Source organism: Siphateles boraxobius, unplaced genomic scaffold (assembly GCF_051911475.1).
Source record: "Siphateles boraxobius isolate OS27281-9 unplaced genomic scaffold, OSU_SipBor_1 6, whole genome shotgun sequence".
Taxonomy (NCBI): Eukaryota; Metazoa; Chordata; class Actinopteri; order Cypriniformes; family Leuciscidae; genus Siphateles; species Siphateles boraxobius.
This window is the reverse complement of record NW_027509186.1, coordinates 21,527,846-21,543,639: the sequence shown is the minus strand read 5'-3', so window position 1 is coordinate 21,543,639 and position 15,794 is coordinate 21,527,846. Positions and strand designations below refer to the sequence as shown.

Sequence of the window (15,794 nt, the reverse complement as noted above, 5' to 3'; positions counted from 1 at the left end):
GTGGCGTAATAATCTGTTTGGTTGTAAAATGTATTACCTGAATGAAATGAAATCGAATGTATCGTCCTGTGGAATCATTCATTCACAGACAGCATACGAAGAGGTTCAACTAATAAAGATCTTCATCGCTGGCAAAAATATGATGCATTTGCAGATTTGCTTTCACTAGACTAAACTGTAGCTAAGCTGTAAACATGCGCTTGGAATTAAGTCATTTAACAACATGTAATTGCATTAAAATAAAGTAACGAGAGGAACGTCAACCAACGTAACATGTAAAAGTATACACTTGTGTCCCTGACAGGAAAATACCCTGCTGCGCGATCTGTGACCGTAGGCGCTGCGTCAATTATGTCAAATATACTAGGCTACACATGGAATTGCGCGAAAATATAACGATATTCGAAAAGCTATTTTATGATCCCAACCCAACTTTGAGAATAGATTAACGGCGATATTTTTTTATCGCCCGATAAGAATCTCAAGTTAACGCAGCGCGTTAACGCCGATAACGGCCCACCACTAATAAGAAGATAATAAATTCTTCGTTTACGCGGATAAGTCAGATAATTGGCATAGGTATTTTTACACCATTGATGACATGTTTATGAATAAAAATATTGACTTTAGATAATAAAATACCTGAAAAACTACACATAGTCCCTTGAAGCCACCACTATTTATACCACTCTCGCATGCCATTCAACTAAAGCATTTCGCCCACTAGTGGCAGTCGCTTGGAACTTTTAAATTGGTCATGAAGCAGCAATTACCCTCCATATTAATAATTCTCAATTTGATTGTGCTCATACCTTCGATTAAAATAAATACGATTTGGTTGGACTTTTTCATTCAGTTTAGTCGCAAAAGATTTCAAAGCATTCAAAGCTTAAAGAAAATTCAACACAGCTCCTGTACTACTCTCCATGGCTAATAAATTACTTCCGTTTGTGCTTTGTTGTTCGACAAGAGAAAAAGTTAGCAAAAGTAAATAATCATAAAATAAAGAATTAACACATTTCACATGAACTGTTCAATTCATCTTATGAGTTGGTCTTCAGAACTAAGAGAGAAAGAATTACGAATGTTAAAAACTATATTTATTATTACTACTGACTGGAGCATTCAATGAACAATTCAATTACTCGCTCTTTAAGTCGCCACCCACTGGCAGAAAGGGGCACTAAACAAATAAATTCGAGACATTATCAAACTCCCCTACAGTGTACAACAGACAGGACTAAGTTAACTGACACAGCACTGACTAGAGTGATTGCACGAGTTTGGGTGACTGCTTCCTGTGGCCTTGACTGGGAAGCATCCACGCCTTGTATCCCGACGCACGAAACACCGCCCGCCTCACTGGCACCCCCAAACGCAGGCTGTGATTGGGCAGAGCAAATGTCTCAACTCCCCTCGTCCACCGAGCACCGGTTGAGCACATTCTGTCACTTGCGCTAGCGTTAAATGGAGGAACGTCCCTGCGAAGGGGCAATCGGAGTATATATCAGTCATGGAGCAGAGAAGGAGCCTGATCGATCGAACATATCGGTAAACAATGATCAGAACCACAGTCAGTTCCAGAACGAGAAAACGCAGACGAAGAAAACAGGTTGGTAACCAGCAACGCTCATTGTTTTTCCTCTGACAAGCTTAAAATACATGTCGTGGTATGTTTGTTTACAGTAATACAGCTTGAGTTAAGTAAACGGCGGAACATGTTTTGGTGACGGAACTGTATTAAATAGTTAACGTTACATCCAGGGTTAGCCGCAAAGCTAACTAGCGTGAAGGGACATTGACCTTGTGCACCGGTCTTTCAGCACGCATTACACATTTCCCTGAGTTATAATTCATTTGCAAACATTCCTCTCAGTTTGGCCCGTTTTAAGGGGAACGTGTCCATCAGATACCCAGAATAGCCTGTTAGCTCTACCCTGGTGCTGCCACAGCAACATGAACCGGCTCCTGTGGAATGTTCCTGCTCGTAGCTTAAGCTTGTTCTGTTATTTCCTGTCCGCCATGATGGACGGCCAAATCTCACAAACTTCACCGCTGCCCGTTTTTCGTACATAACCGAATATTTTGGTGATACAAATCCGGAAACGTGGTTAGCTATGTTAGCTTTTGTAGTCCGAATCAGTATTAATGGTATCTGAGGGGTGTATGTTTTGCCAGCTTAGCTCGAAACGCGGCCTATTGCTCTTTGACAGTCATGTGAGTGGGCCTGGCAGTGACTGCCTGGGCTCGCGCTCACCGCCGATTCGAACTCGACACCGAGTGGCCTGAATAGAACGCGTCGGAACATTCTATAACTGTACGAATACAAACGTTCTAAAAGTGTAAACAGATGCAGCCGGGAAATCCTATACATTAAACGCATAGGCTTGTATATTTACAGCATATATTGTTAAAATAATTACATTTGTTATTTTTATAATAAAGTGCATTTCTGACCCTGTTTAACCTATCCTGTTTATGACTGTATGCAACGTCTCGAAAAGCTCATGGCGCCTTGCGACGCAGGCTGCCAACTCTAGAACCCTCACATTTTCGATTTCAAACGAAGTGACAAATAGTTTATTGTGTACATAGTGACCTATAACTGTGAGCATATGTGTTCAAACGCAGCGCAAGCGTAGCTGGTTTAACTTTTGATATTAACGTTAAGCCATTTGGTAGGTTCTGCTGGCTATTGTGACATGTAAAATGTCTCACAGTACTACACCGTTACACCTCGCCAAAACTGTTTATATTTGATGCATAAAAACGCCTTATGTGTTTTATAGCCCATCTTGAAATATGTCGTTGCAGCTGTCACTTCACAAAATCGTTATAACGTATAAACAATCAGAGCAACCTGCGGCTAATCATTCAGACTGCCCGCTTAGCATGCTAAGCTAGCTGATGACTTGGCCGGTTTGTTGACCGAATACGCACAGATAGTCCAGTCGTTCAATCTAAACAGAGTAAATGTGGTCTTTAAAACAAACCATTAACATAGCTAAACAATTGTGTAATTTATTTCATGGAGTATAAACGTTGCTGACTGCCATGTTGCGATTAAACTACCCACCTCAACTACTGTGACAAATGTGAGCTCACGTCAGCCATGAAATGTTTTAAAGGGATTTAAGGTGCATTCAGCTCAGTGTTTTTCATTAATTTCGGCATTTTAAGACATCTACACCAATGCTGGGGAACTACCCAAATATGTCTGAGTACTCCATTTTGACACGTCATACCTCCGGTTAAAAATAGGGCGATGCCAGACTTGAGCCGGCCGATGAAAGCACACTTGCATGGACCACTCTCTTCACGCCTCAGAGGTCGTGCAGACCCGTTTTAGATCTCAAACCTCTTTTTACCGCATTAATATATTACACAATTGTTTTGGGTGTTGCATTGTCCTGCTGACTTTTTGGTCCAACTTGTTTACATAAACTGTACGAAGACATATTTTCCCCTTTGTGAATTAATTTGAATCTCTATAACAGGTTGCCAGCCCAGAATGGTATTGTTACTGTCATAAGTTCCTCTGAGGGCATTCCTTGAGCTGCCATAAATAGTTTCCACAGAAATCATGACATCAAGCAGACCTTGCTATGCACTTGCCTGACAAAGAATATCTAGCTACTTTTTTATTCCAAGGACCTCCAATATGATGATCCTGTTGCTAAGGACCCCCATGTATACATGCCTGTTTATTCTGTTTGAAAATAGTAAGCGAGTGAAAACATGTATTGTACATTTTCATGTTGTATTTTTTTTCCTACAGAACATCCACTTATGTTTCAATCCAAATGTTTAGAATGATTTCTGAAGGATCATTTGACACTGAAAACTGGAGTAAAGATACAAAAAAATCAGCTTTGCCATCACAGGATTAAATGACTGCTTGTAAAACAGTTATTTTAAATTATAATAATGTTTCAAATATTACTGTTTTTGCTGTAAATTTGATCCGAGAAATGCAGCCTTGGTGAAAGTAAGATAAATAGTGTCAAGCCTGTGTGTTTTTTGTCCTTTAACCCTGAGGATGGTCATTTGACCGAAAGTTTGGTGATTAAATTTGCTTAAAGGATTTAAGTGCGCGGACAGTTTATTTATTTTTTGAGATCTTGAGTCTTGTTTGTCTGGCACCTTGATGATTGTGAGTGCGGTGTAACTCCTTCAAAACTTAAAAAAATTCCAAATGTTTTCTGTGATGGGTAGGTTTAGGTTTAAAATACAGTTTGTTGTACAGTATAAAAAGTTATGCCTATGGAGAGTTCCCATAAGCCACATATTCGTGTGTGCGCGTGTGTGTGTGCGCGTGTGTGTGTGCGTGCGCGTGCATTTTGGGGGAAAAATTTGGACATTTTATGCAGACCCAGTTTGAAAAACTACTGATCTCTGTTTTCAGTTTATTGGCAGCAGTGTAATATTATTAACTATCTCTGCTCAGAAGATGTGGGATATATGGCTATCAAATCACAGATATTCCAGCAGTTGAGACATTTTAAGCTGGCTTTAATTGGAAGTACACTGAATACCCTGCAAGTTTGTTCAGTGTGAGTTCCAGGAGTGAGCTTGTCATCTGCCTGACCCTGGCTTGGTTCAACTGAACATACCTAGTCTAAATATTCCTTGGTCTTATGCAAACATTGACTAGACTTGACCTGTTCTCTTACTGAAACTTGAGATCAGATCTGGATATTTTGCCAAAAAATGTTGATTCTGTAGATCAATTGATGCAGATGTGCCATTTGCATTCCACTTGTTAATTGCTTTTTTTCTCTTCTCTGTGCAGAAAATGGCAAAATAAATGGAACTCTGAAGGAGGGAGAGGTGACTCCCATTTCCTTTAACCCTAACAGCTCCCTGTACTCTGCAAACGGCAATGGCAGACACCTGCTAGACATCAACTTGAAACAGAAGCCCACTCGACGGGCCTTCACCGCTGACTCAACTGGGGACAGAAAAAGTAGAAACACTAGCAGAAACAGAATGGACTTCAAAAATGACAAGTCCTCAGAGTTGAACACACTTGAGGGCAAAAAAGAGGCTTTGGCTTCTCTGAACGGTGTGGTGTCGCTCAACTCTGTATCACTAACCAATGGTTACCCTTGCAAACCGGGGGCTGACAATGAAGGCAGTGGCTCCGAGAGTGGATACACTACTCCCAAGAAGCGCCGGGCCCAGAGGAATGGCAAATCCGGGGACAATGTGACTGCTTCTGCACAGGGAAAAGCCATGCAGCAGGGCGGCAAACAAGACCACAGAGTTGTGGCACCGGAGTCTGCCTCTGGCTCAAAAGCCGAGCCGCACCCAAAAGCCAAGGATCCACCTGCCTCTGCTACCCCACCTCCTCTGCCGGTGGCTGAACTTCAGCGCAAGAACTTAGACAGCAAAGCGGCTGGCAAACGCTTTGAGGATCGCTCCAGCAAGGTTAAGGTGGCTACCTCCACCAAAGAGGACTCATGGACCTTGTTCAAGCCTCCACCTGTCTTTCCTGTGGACAATAGTAGCGCTAAGATTGTGCCTAAGATCAGTTATGCAAGCAAAGTGAAGGAGAACCTCAATAAGACTGCCCAAGCTGGTGGGGAGGCTCTTCCTCCTGCTCCCCAGGTGCCAGGGAGACCACCACAAGTCCCTATGTCTGCGGTGAAAACCATCACCTCTGCTAGCTTTACCAACGGTCCCCTGCCGGGGGAAGGGAATGGCTGTCCCCTGCCTGGCCCCCAATTCAACTCTGGTCCTCTGCTAGCGACCCCAGCTGTTGCCGCTGAGAATGTAGCATCTCCCCCTGGTAGCGGCACTATGGCCATCGGGAGTTCCATCACCTCTGTGGCTGAGCCCAGGAAGCCCAGCCTGTTCGTTTACCCCGTCACCCCTTCCAATATGCAACTCTCACTCCCTAGTGGCCGCCAAGCTGATCCCCCTGCTGCTGTAACAAATCAGAAGTCTCTGGGGGACATTTTTCAGAATCAGTGGGGCTTGTCCTTTATCAACGAGCCTAGTGCTGGACCAGAGGGCGTGGCGTGCTGCTCAAACGGAAAGGACGTGCCAGTAGAGGTGAGCTTTCAGGGAGGCTGTCCTGCTACAGTGGCCACTCAGACCTCCAGTACCTCTCAGAGACCGGATCAACCACCCTTCCCCAAGGCTCACGAGCCAGATAAACGGACTAACGCTCAGAATCTTAGTCGAGGTGTGAGCGGCGGTGCCACGGCAGCAAGCAGGGCTGTACCCGAGATGCCTGTCTTTAGCTTGGATGCTCAGAGAGATGAGACTGGGATTTATGGTGCAATAGTGTTTTGTTCTTCCTCTAAGGACATTTGTGCTGAGCTGCCTCCCAACTCCCCAGCTGCACCCAAGCTGGCTTTGGCCAAGGAGCAGGGCCATACTAAGGGCTTTGACAGGAGGTCTAGTTGGGGATCATTTGATCTAAAAGCTGCTGTATATTATCACACTAAAGGTAAGTCACTATTTTATCCTCTTGCTAAGTACTTTCACTTGTATTACAAGTATATTCTTTATTACGAACAGTGTTTTGTGTAATGCATTACTAAGTAATTAATGTAATGTAATTACTTTTCCCTTAAAGTATAGTAAGAGATTACTCTTTAAAGGTTAGTTCACCCAAAAATTAATATTATCCAATAATTTACGCACCCTCAAGCCATCATATGTCTATATGACTTTCTTCTTTCAGCCAAACACAATACACAAACACAAAATATCAAAAAATATCCTGGTTCTTCCAGGCTTTATAATGGGAGTTATTAGTAACTGGGATATTGAAGCCCAAAAAAGCACATCCATCCATCATAAAAGTATTCCACACTGCTCCAGGTGGTTAATAAGGCCCTTCTGAAGCGAAGTGATATGTTTTAAGAAAAATATCCATATTTGTAACTTTATAAAATGTAATTACTAGCTTCTGGTAACGTCCGTCCGCACGTTCACAAAGAGCCAAGTTCTGGCGTAGCGTGAGGTTTAGGTGAGAGTAGACGCCTCTCTTGGTTCAAACAAATAGGGCTGGGCAACAAACTTAAGCTCCTCTGACATTTCTCTTTTAAAAATTCTCGTTTTAGACTTCTAATTCATGACCGGTGTTTTGTTTTGCTCTGTCCTCTGCACTTACACATTCGTCAATACGTCATATGTCGGTCAGAGTTCATGCTTCGGCTGAAACTCGACTTGCATGCGGAAGCCAGTGATTCTAGTTTATAAAGTTTTTAAATATGGATTATTGTTCTTACAAAAATGTATTGCTTCGCTGTATTAACCCCTGGAAGCCGTATGGATTACTTTTATGATGGATGGGTGTGCTGTTGTGGGCTCCAAAATCTCAGTTACTATTCACTCCCATTATAAAGTCTGGAAGAGCCAGGATATCTTTTAATATATGGCTGAAAGAAGAAAGTCATATATGCTTAGAATGGCTTGAGGGTGAGTAAATTACAGGATCATTTTCATTTTTGGGGTGATCTAACCCTTCAATTTCAGTTTCTTTTGATATAACTGCATTAAATAATTTATAGACTAGAACAATTATATAAACAATAGTGGATTTAACATCTAATGATAAAATGTATGTTTTTAATGTTACTTTCTCCCTTGAAATACTTTGGTTAGTTCAAGAATAATTTATGCAATTTTATATTTATTTGAGAGAATTAAGATTAGTTTCATGTATTGATCTATCCTTGTATTGTTCAACTGGTCAAGGTTAATATAGGATTTAGAAAGTAATGTAATACTTTTTTTGAAGATGTAATTAATTACTTTTTTAGAGTAAGTTACCCAACACTAATTATGAATGTGTACTAGAGATGTATGTCTTAATTCTTTTATTTCTGATCATTAGACTTAAATGATAAAACATTAATTTATTATATTTCACTAGTACTGATAATTGTTTATTTATGCCACTAAAATATTGTAAAGTTGTTTGTCAAATTTATTTTCCTCTGTTTTTGTTTGATTGTTAAAATCAGCATGAAATGAAAATGAATCCCATCTATTATGTAAATGCATGTCATAGTTCTTACTGTGAACAAATTATCCATGCATAGGCTATTTTATTTATCCCATAAATTTTAATCAATGTCATAACTCAATCTACCTGTGAAGTGACAAACTTCTCTGGTGTCGTTTTGTCGGGCTTCTCTAATCATTTGGTCTGCTTTACCTTTTTTACAATCGACTGCAAGCTTGCATTCAGATCCACCTCCCATATCTCAAAATTCAATCAACAACAGATCGATGGATCGCACCCTACTTTTTTTTTCACTCGGATGTTCATCACAATTCAAAAGAAAAGGTCTGTCGTTTCATCGCGACGTTAAATTGGAAAAAAAATGTGTTATCAGTTAGTGTGCTGAAGATAGATTGGTTTAGACTAGATCTTAAGAGTATGTTACTTAGCCTTCTCAAATTAGAATGTTACTTGTTACTCATGCACACAAAATGATACCGTGGGACTGAATATATATATATATATATATATATATATATATATTATTTCTATCTGTTTATATAAAGCAATACACTTACAGGAAAGCTTCAAAATACTGCTATTTTGAGTTGAAACTGCTCTGTTATTTAGTTCTTTCAAGTCAAATAAAAATGATAGATCTATTTTTACACTGAACTTTCATCTTTCTCTTCTTTGCAGAAATGGAATATATTTTGAATTTGCAAAGACAAGGTAAGCTTCCATTTACCTCTTGTGTTTGTTGACATGGTTATAGACCATTATTGCCTCAGCATGTAATTAAACCCTTAAATGATTCAGAATTTAGATATTGCAACCCAGTCCCCCATCTGCTCACATCCCTTAAATCGTCCATATAATTTTGTTTGTGGTTTTTAAAGTTCCAAACTCTCACCTTTCTCACTGTCCCGTAGATCCAAATCGAGTAGTCCTCTACAGTGAGTCATGGGACGGACCTGCTCAGTGAAGCTGTGTCTGGACACTATATCTCAGATGAACACTGCTGCAAAAAGATGTGCTTGAGGAACCATGATTGCTGCATCTGAACATCCTGAATCAGAACTAATCCAATCTTAAGATGGTTTAGAAAGGACCTTGTTACCCGTTAACAGTCAAGGCTGAGCACAAAGGAAAAGACGGGTTAGCTGGTTTTAGAATATTAGAACGGGAGCTGTGGAACTCAACTCTAATGCGGTCTAGCGGATATGTTGCTGAAGACAATTTAAATGACTTTGGGGACATAAAACTCTCACGTCAAACACTCATGATAACCCTGTCATGACATGTGGTTGGGCGGAAGCTTCTCATTTGAGTACTCGCGGACCTAAAGAGAGCGTCCTGGAGAAAAGCATGTCACCACGTGTCCCCTCTTGAATTCAGATAATCACGTAGACTCAAAGTGGTCACACTGAATTAATTTGGGGCACAAAACCGAAGAGTGTCGCTCTCCAGTGAATTAACATACTGTGGCCAGAGGAACTAAATGTTTTTTTGTTTTGTTTTTTGAGATTCAGGGGAATCGAGCTCCATATATGTGTGGGGGGCAGTTAGTTCAAGCTTTTGGGATTAATTAATTGTCTTAATTTAATAGCTGGACAAGATTGGGTCAATCCTGTTCATGACGCGTCTCCATTTTCTTTTCTTTTTTTCCTTATACTTTTCATTGAAATACTTAAAAACTCCAAGGGCAGGTTATGAGGTACACTCGGATTGGGAAACCGTACGCCCTGTAGTGTGCATGTGCAGTATACTGCTCTGTGTGTCCTCTTTTGGAAGAGTTCAAAGTGCTATCGTTTAAAAGTCTTATTGTCGTCTTTTCACGCTTCTGTCACCTGACAGCCGTTCGAGTCTCTTGCTCGTTGTGTGAGAGTGTGTAAATGGAGGGCAGAGATCATGCTATACTCTTTTTCTCTTGATTGTTTTATGTTTTTAATTTTTTAAGTAGCAGTTAGAACCCACAACTAATCGATAAGATGTGCCACACCACACCGTTGCTTTAACTTTAATGCTAATAAGGTACATTACGGATAATTTTGTTTTGGTTTAGTACTGTAGAGCTGCTCTTTGAAATAGAGATTAATCGCTGGCAAACGATCTGGACTTTTTATTTTAGCTTGAGAGACTAGAAGCCCCTAGCTTTTTTTATTGAGCACCACAATCACACTTTTATGCTTTTAATTTCTGTCGTTTTAATTTGTTCCTGTTTTTCCATGCTTATTGGTTAAGTTTGCTACAGCACACCTGAGCCTCATCAATAGAACCGCTGTTGACAGGAATTCTGCTGTTGTGTAAATGTTTCTGTTTCTAATGTCAGAAAATGCATTCTAAACTTAAAGTCTATCCTCTGCTTTATCATTTCACAGATTAATTGATTTATACGTAAAAATCAGTAGCACTTTATGTATTATGTTCTTGAATTGTATTTCCTTAAACATTGACATATCAGTACATATTTGAAATTCTAGTTATTAATCATAGGCTACTAACTTTAACCTCTACCTAAGGACTGTTGGTCCACAATCTCAAAAGAAATGTATACAAAACAAAGTTAAAAAAAGAAAAAAAAGTGAAAAAGGAAATAAAATAAAAAGACACTCAGGTAGAATTAGGGAATTAGTGTTCTTCTATCTAACAAAAAATAAATAAAAATGCACCAACAGTGTTATTGCCAAAAACTAAAAGAACGTCCCATGTTTGTACCAGCTGGGTTTTTTTTAACTGTAACCTTTTGAGGGGTTTAATTTTTGACCGAAAGCCAATGTTTGCATCTTTACAGGTATCATTTGGCATCCATGTTTTCTGTACATGACCATGAAACACTGCCAGGTGAAAAGATATAAGTACACATGGAAGAAGTTAACCACACTACGTATCTGTACGTCTTTCCTTTGCAAGAGTTTTCAGGTTTTAAATGCAGCATGTAAGGGTTTCCATTGTGGTCCGTCTTCTTCACGAAACGTGGGATGTTTTGCAATAGTTCTTAATCTGTTTCTGTTCTTGAGGTGTCTGAAGCCTCTTCAGTGTCTTAGGTCAAAAGATATTGGGGAAAAGAACTCAACAGATGTAAGGTTGTTAAATTCTGCTTCATCTTCTCCAATTCCATTTGGATTCCACTTGAAAGCTTTGTTCAATCTAGAGAAATCATGATAATTATTAGCTTGTTTATTGGCTTTTTAGATGCACATCTCTTCATTGCTTCACTTGAGTTTTATTGTAGTTGGCAAAAGTTAGTCTTGAAACAGCTCACACAGAGCATTTTTCTTTTTCTTACTTTTTTTTTTTTGTATCCAAGGGATTTGCTTAAGGAGTTACTGATGTAAGCATAATTTATAACCATCTGTTATTAGAATCTGTTAATTATGAAATACCTCTGTGAACACATTGTCCCAGTATCCCTGTTTTCCCATTAAAGGGATTGTTCACATAAAAATGAAGATTCTGTCGTCATTTGCTCAACTTTGTTGTTCCAAACCTGCAAGGTCTGGTCTCGTTGAGTGAAAGTCAATGGGGCAAAGTGGTGTTTTGGACCCCACTGACTTTCATTATATAGACAAAACCAGTTTAAATGGGTTTGGAACACTCTAAGGGTGAGTAAATAATGGCATGATTATCATTGTTGGGTGAACTGTTCCCTTAACTCGGTTACATCTTTGTAAACGCTCTCAGCAGAATTAACTTAACCTGGTCTTTGTTTTCAAAACTCAAATCCAGGGGTCAAATGCACATATAGAGGTTCTATGCACAGAATGCAAACAGAACGAAGTTTATATTTGGGGGGGGGTTGCACATTAGCTTAATTTCCTCAATTTAAAATAAGCACTTACTACTCCACAAATTATATAATTGCAATATAAATTATTTACATAAATCTTAAATGGTGCCCCTTAGTGTTTAAAGCAATGACAGAACGTACGGATGGGAGAGAGGTACAGTGATCTTTAAATGGTGTGTTTGATTGCGAAATCTGTACCAAGAAATTGCATCGTTGTTGGCATATTCAAACTTCATGTGTTTTCTTGATGTATGAATGATTCTTGTCTTGTCCTGACAACTCAACTCATGTGTGTGGATGCATATGTGTGTTCGTGTGCAAGCATGTGTATTTGTCTTCATTCATGCGCTCAATTATATGCAAAGTTAATATTTCGAACTTTTCAAGTTCAGGGTGCCTGTGTAAGCGATATAATAAACGGAATCACATCAGAACATGAAAAACTCTTGCTTTTATTTTGCCCCCTTCCCCACACCCCCATTACCCCCAAAAATCTTCAGTTGTGCCATGTTTTGACTGTTAAAAGTTTGAATTAATATGTCATTTTTATGTTGCTCTCTCTGAATTTCCTAGTGGTCATGAAGAGGGGTTTACATTTTGTCTCAAGAATCTTTGTCACTGCTAATAAACTTGTTGAAAAAAGTCTTCTTTTGTCTTCTCTTAGTCTTCTTTTGAATTAGTCTACAGTGTAATTTGAATTGAATGTTTTTCCTGCTCAAATAAAATGAACTTTCTGGTACAAGCTAAGCTTAAACATCAGAATCTGTGGCCAATAATGTTGATTACCCAAAATATTCATACAGACTACAGTGAGCACTTACATTGGAAGTGAATGGGGCCAATCGGTAAATGTTTATCCTATAAGCAAATCTATGTCAAAATGATTTTAATTTTAAAATCATGCTAACAATGTCTGCGTTTATATACATGTGACTCCATTTACTTCCATTGTAAATGCCTCACCCCAGTAACCTTGAAAAGGAACAAAAAATGTTTGGTGGTAGGCCTAATCGTTATGCCGCCGCCAATGTTGTTGAACTCGTAATATTTCTTTAATAGCCTAGCTACTCAAGCCATAAGCACATGCTCGTTGAATTTACAGCAGCACACTCCACTTTCTACTTCTGTCTTCATTTTTATAACCCTGACTTACTGTTATTATAGCATTATAATAAGGACCGACGGAGCCTGTGTTTTCCCAGGGAAGTCCCCGCACCCCTCTGGCGTCTCTGAAATGGCACTGGTGTAAAGGCGAGTCAAGGGAAGGGAATGCTTGAGGAGGTTGAGCTGTTTATGAGGGGATGAGAACTAACTTAAACATTGGTGGTAATTTGAATTGGCTATTTCTTATTTGTCTACACATTTTGTTGTTTTTTGATGAACTCTAAATTTAGGAACCATACAATATTAGCTCCTGCCTCGAGTTCAATGTTCTTGGTGTGTACATTTGTTATGAGGCATCCTCCGAAGCAATTTACATCTGCACCACTAGATGTCACTGTTGCCCATCATAAAGTGCAAGATTAGTACATAAGCCACCATCAAGAGTGAAAAGTGTCCTACAAGATGATTAATGGAAGACAAATAGGCTTACGTTCAGAAATCCCTCTAAGCGTATGCAAAAATATTCCGCTATATATTCAAATAGAAATAATTATTTTTCAATCATGCTACAATCTATTTTGAAAATATTGGATGAACTTTGGTAACAAGAAATATAGCTAATATACATTATCTCATTACATTACATAATATGATAACTTTATATTCAATTTATTATTTGTTTCATTGTATTACCACAGTCAGACTTAAGTATTTTTGAAATTAAAATATAATAAGTATATCTGTGTAAAACTGACAGGATGAAATGAAGTGAATTGTGTTGCTTTAAAATTTAACACATTTGAAGGGAGTTTTTGTATTTTGACAAATTAGAGAATCAGGCCAAAATATAAATAACTTTATTTAAAAAATCATTAAAATTAAACATTAAATACATTAGAATAAATTGTGTTTTTTGCACACTATACGTATACATAAGCATCAAATATGAAGAACAAAAATGGCTGTGTAGGAAAAAAAGGCCAGCATGATCTTGATTCTAATGCCTATAGGGAAAATCCACAATGAAATACATTAATGATGAAGGTACGAAGCCCCCAGGGGGTCTGACGTGTCCCAGCATCTCCTGTGAAGATCTGCAGATGATAAAAGTGGAACATAACGCTACAGTCTTTCTTAGTTTCTAATAATACCATTAAACATCACACAAACCTACTTGCGTCAAAACAGCACAGCATATTTGGACCGTGATTGACACGTCTAATAAAAGCAAAGCGTGCTTCCTCCAAAGTGATAGAATTGTCACAAACGGCAGTGATTTCAGCCTCCTCCCCCTGTCCCCCATCAGAAATATGCCCAAGACAGGAGCGTAAAAATAGACAGCAGAAAGATTCCTAGTGCTTTAAATAGAGCTGACTTACTGAGTATGAGGTCAGTGTCACTGAATTTCTTTGTAGGCTCTATTCTATGCTTCTGTGACTAAAGCCAAGCTCTCTTTCTCTCTGACGCAGGCTGATCATCAATGCTTCAGTCTCTCACCATGCAGTGTAACACTCACAGCCTACAGTATGTGGCGAGAACGCAGCGTTTCCCTCTCAAAGAAGGCCTGAAGGCTTCTGTGACTGTAGCTGCATGAACGGTGACATTTTTTCATTATACAACCTGATTATGCAATTAAAACTTGTACCTAGAGTATTGGATTCATTAAATCCAATCATGAATAATTTACATGCATATAATAAAAATAAAAAAAATCAATTACATACTTCCATGACATTCCTCATGTGGTCTTTTCTTCATTTCTTAAATCCATGTATGAATTATGTTCTTTTGTTCCGCTCTGTAATCTTTATGTTTGAACGGCTTACATGTACAATAGTTGGTCTAAAGAACATGTAAAAGCCATAAAACAAGAAACTGGGTCCCCGACATCAGTGCCTGACCTCAATGGGATAGGAAAGTCTGTCCCATGAGAATGTTGGTGGTTCTAGCAGCAAATGGATGACCAACTTCTTATTAACTCCACTGGCTTTTAAATTAAATGTTCAACAAGCTGAGGAGTTGTGTTTGGGTGTCCTCTTACTTTTGTTAATATTTTGTAGCTCAGGACAGATTACAGCAAATATAATTGACACACTGGCTAACAATTTTATTAACATTTCTTCGTAAAATCTTAATAACCGAGGTTTATCAGTTGAACTGTGGTGCTGATCGAACACATTGGGAAACAAGAACTGATCTTTTTCATTTGAAAAACAATACCCAAACCAAACAATGTTCGGTTCTCTTAACAGTTACTGGCGTACTACTGAAACTACAGCACAACCAGTGCAGTTTGATGACAGAATGAATTACTCTTTTGAGGCAATTCTTTTAATTGAATAAAAAACAAACAGCGCGATCAGTGTATTCCGACTCCAGAACAATTGGCAGTTCTTTTTAGTAAATAAAAACATACAACGCAACCAGTGTAGTACCATTCTTGAATGCATGACTCTTAAGAGTCGGTTCTTTTTAGTCAGTCAAACACACACACACACACACACACACACACACACACACACACACACACACACACACACACACACACACACACACACACACACACACACACACACACACACACACACACACACGTTTAGCTATCTAAATAGGGACATTCCATAGACTTTTATTATTTTTCAATATAGCTATATTATAAATACTACTACTACAACTGCAGTATTTATAACTATTATATAAATACATTCATTTCATATCTCTAAATATTACAACCTAATCCTAACTTTAACCCACACCCTAACAGAACATTTTCTCCATTTTAACAAATAATAATAACAATACTTTTAAAAAAATCATTTACTTTATTTTTATACTATTTTTACAAACGAGAATGTCTCCAAATAGACGTTCGGGAGATTTGTCTGATTTGGCTCACTTTAGGGTACAGTTTGACCCCAAAATATGGTATGTACACAC

At 38.7% G+C, this 15,794-nt stretch overlaps 1 protein-coding gene across 1 annotated transcript; it reads left to right on the top strand.

The window, feature by feature from the left end:
• Nucleotides 1-1,207: 1,207 nt before the first annotated feature.
• Nucleotides 1,208-12,196, top strand: nufip2 (nuclear FMR1 interacting protein 2). Its single transcript, XM_077208172.1, has 4 exons — nt 1,208-1,612; nt 4,793-6,457; nt 8,663-8,695; nt 8,896-12,196. The coding sequence occupies exons 1-4, from the start codon at nt 1,468-1,470 to the stop codon at nt 8,946-8,948; spliced, it is 1,896 nt and encodes a 631-aa protein (XP_077064287.1). The 5' UTR covers nt 1,208-1,467; the 3' UTR covers nt 8,949-12,196.
• Nucleotides 12,197-15,794: the final 3,598 nt, after the last annotated feature.

Coding starts and splice junctions, on each gene's coding strand:
- nufip2 (XM_077208172.1), top strand. CDS start 1,468: ATGGAGGAACGTCCCTGCGAAGGGGCAATCGGAGTATATATCAGTCAT. Junction 1,613..4,792: donor AACGCAGACGAAGAAAACAG/GTTGGTAACCAG, acceptor TTCTCTGTGCAG/AAAATGGCAAAATAAATGGA. Junction 8,696..8,895: donor TTTGAATTTGCAAAGACAAG/GTAAGCTTCCAT, acceptor ACTGTCCCGTAG/ATCCAAATCGAGTAGTCCTC.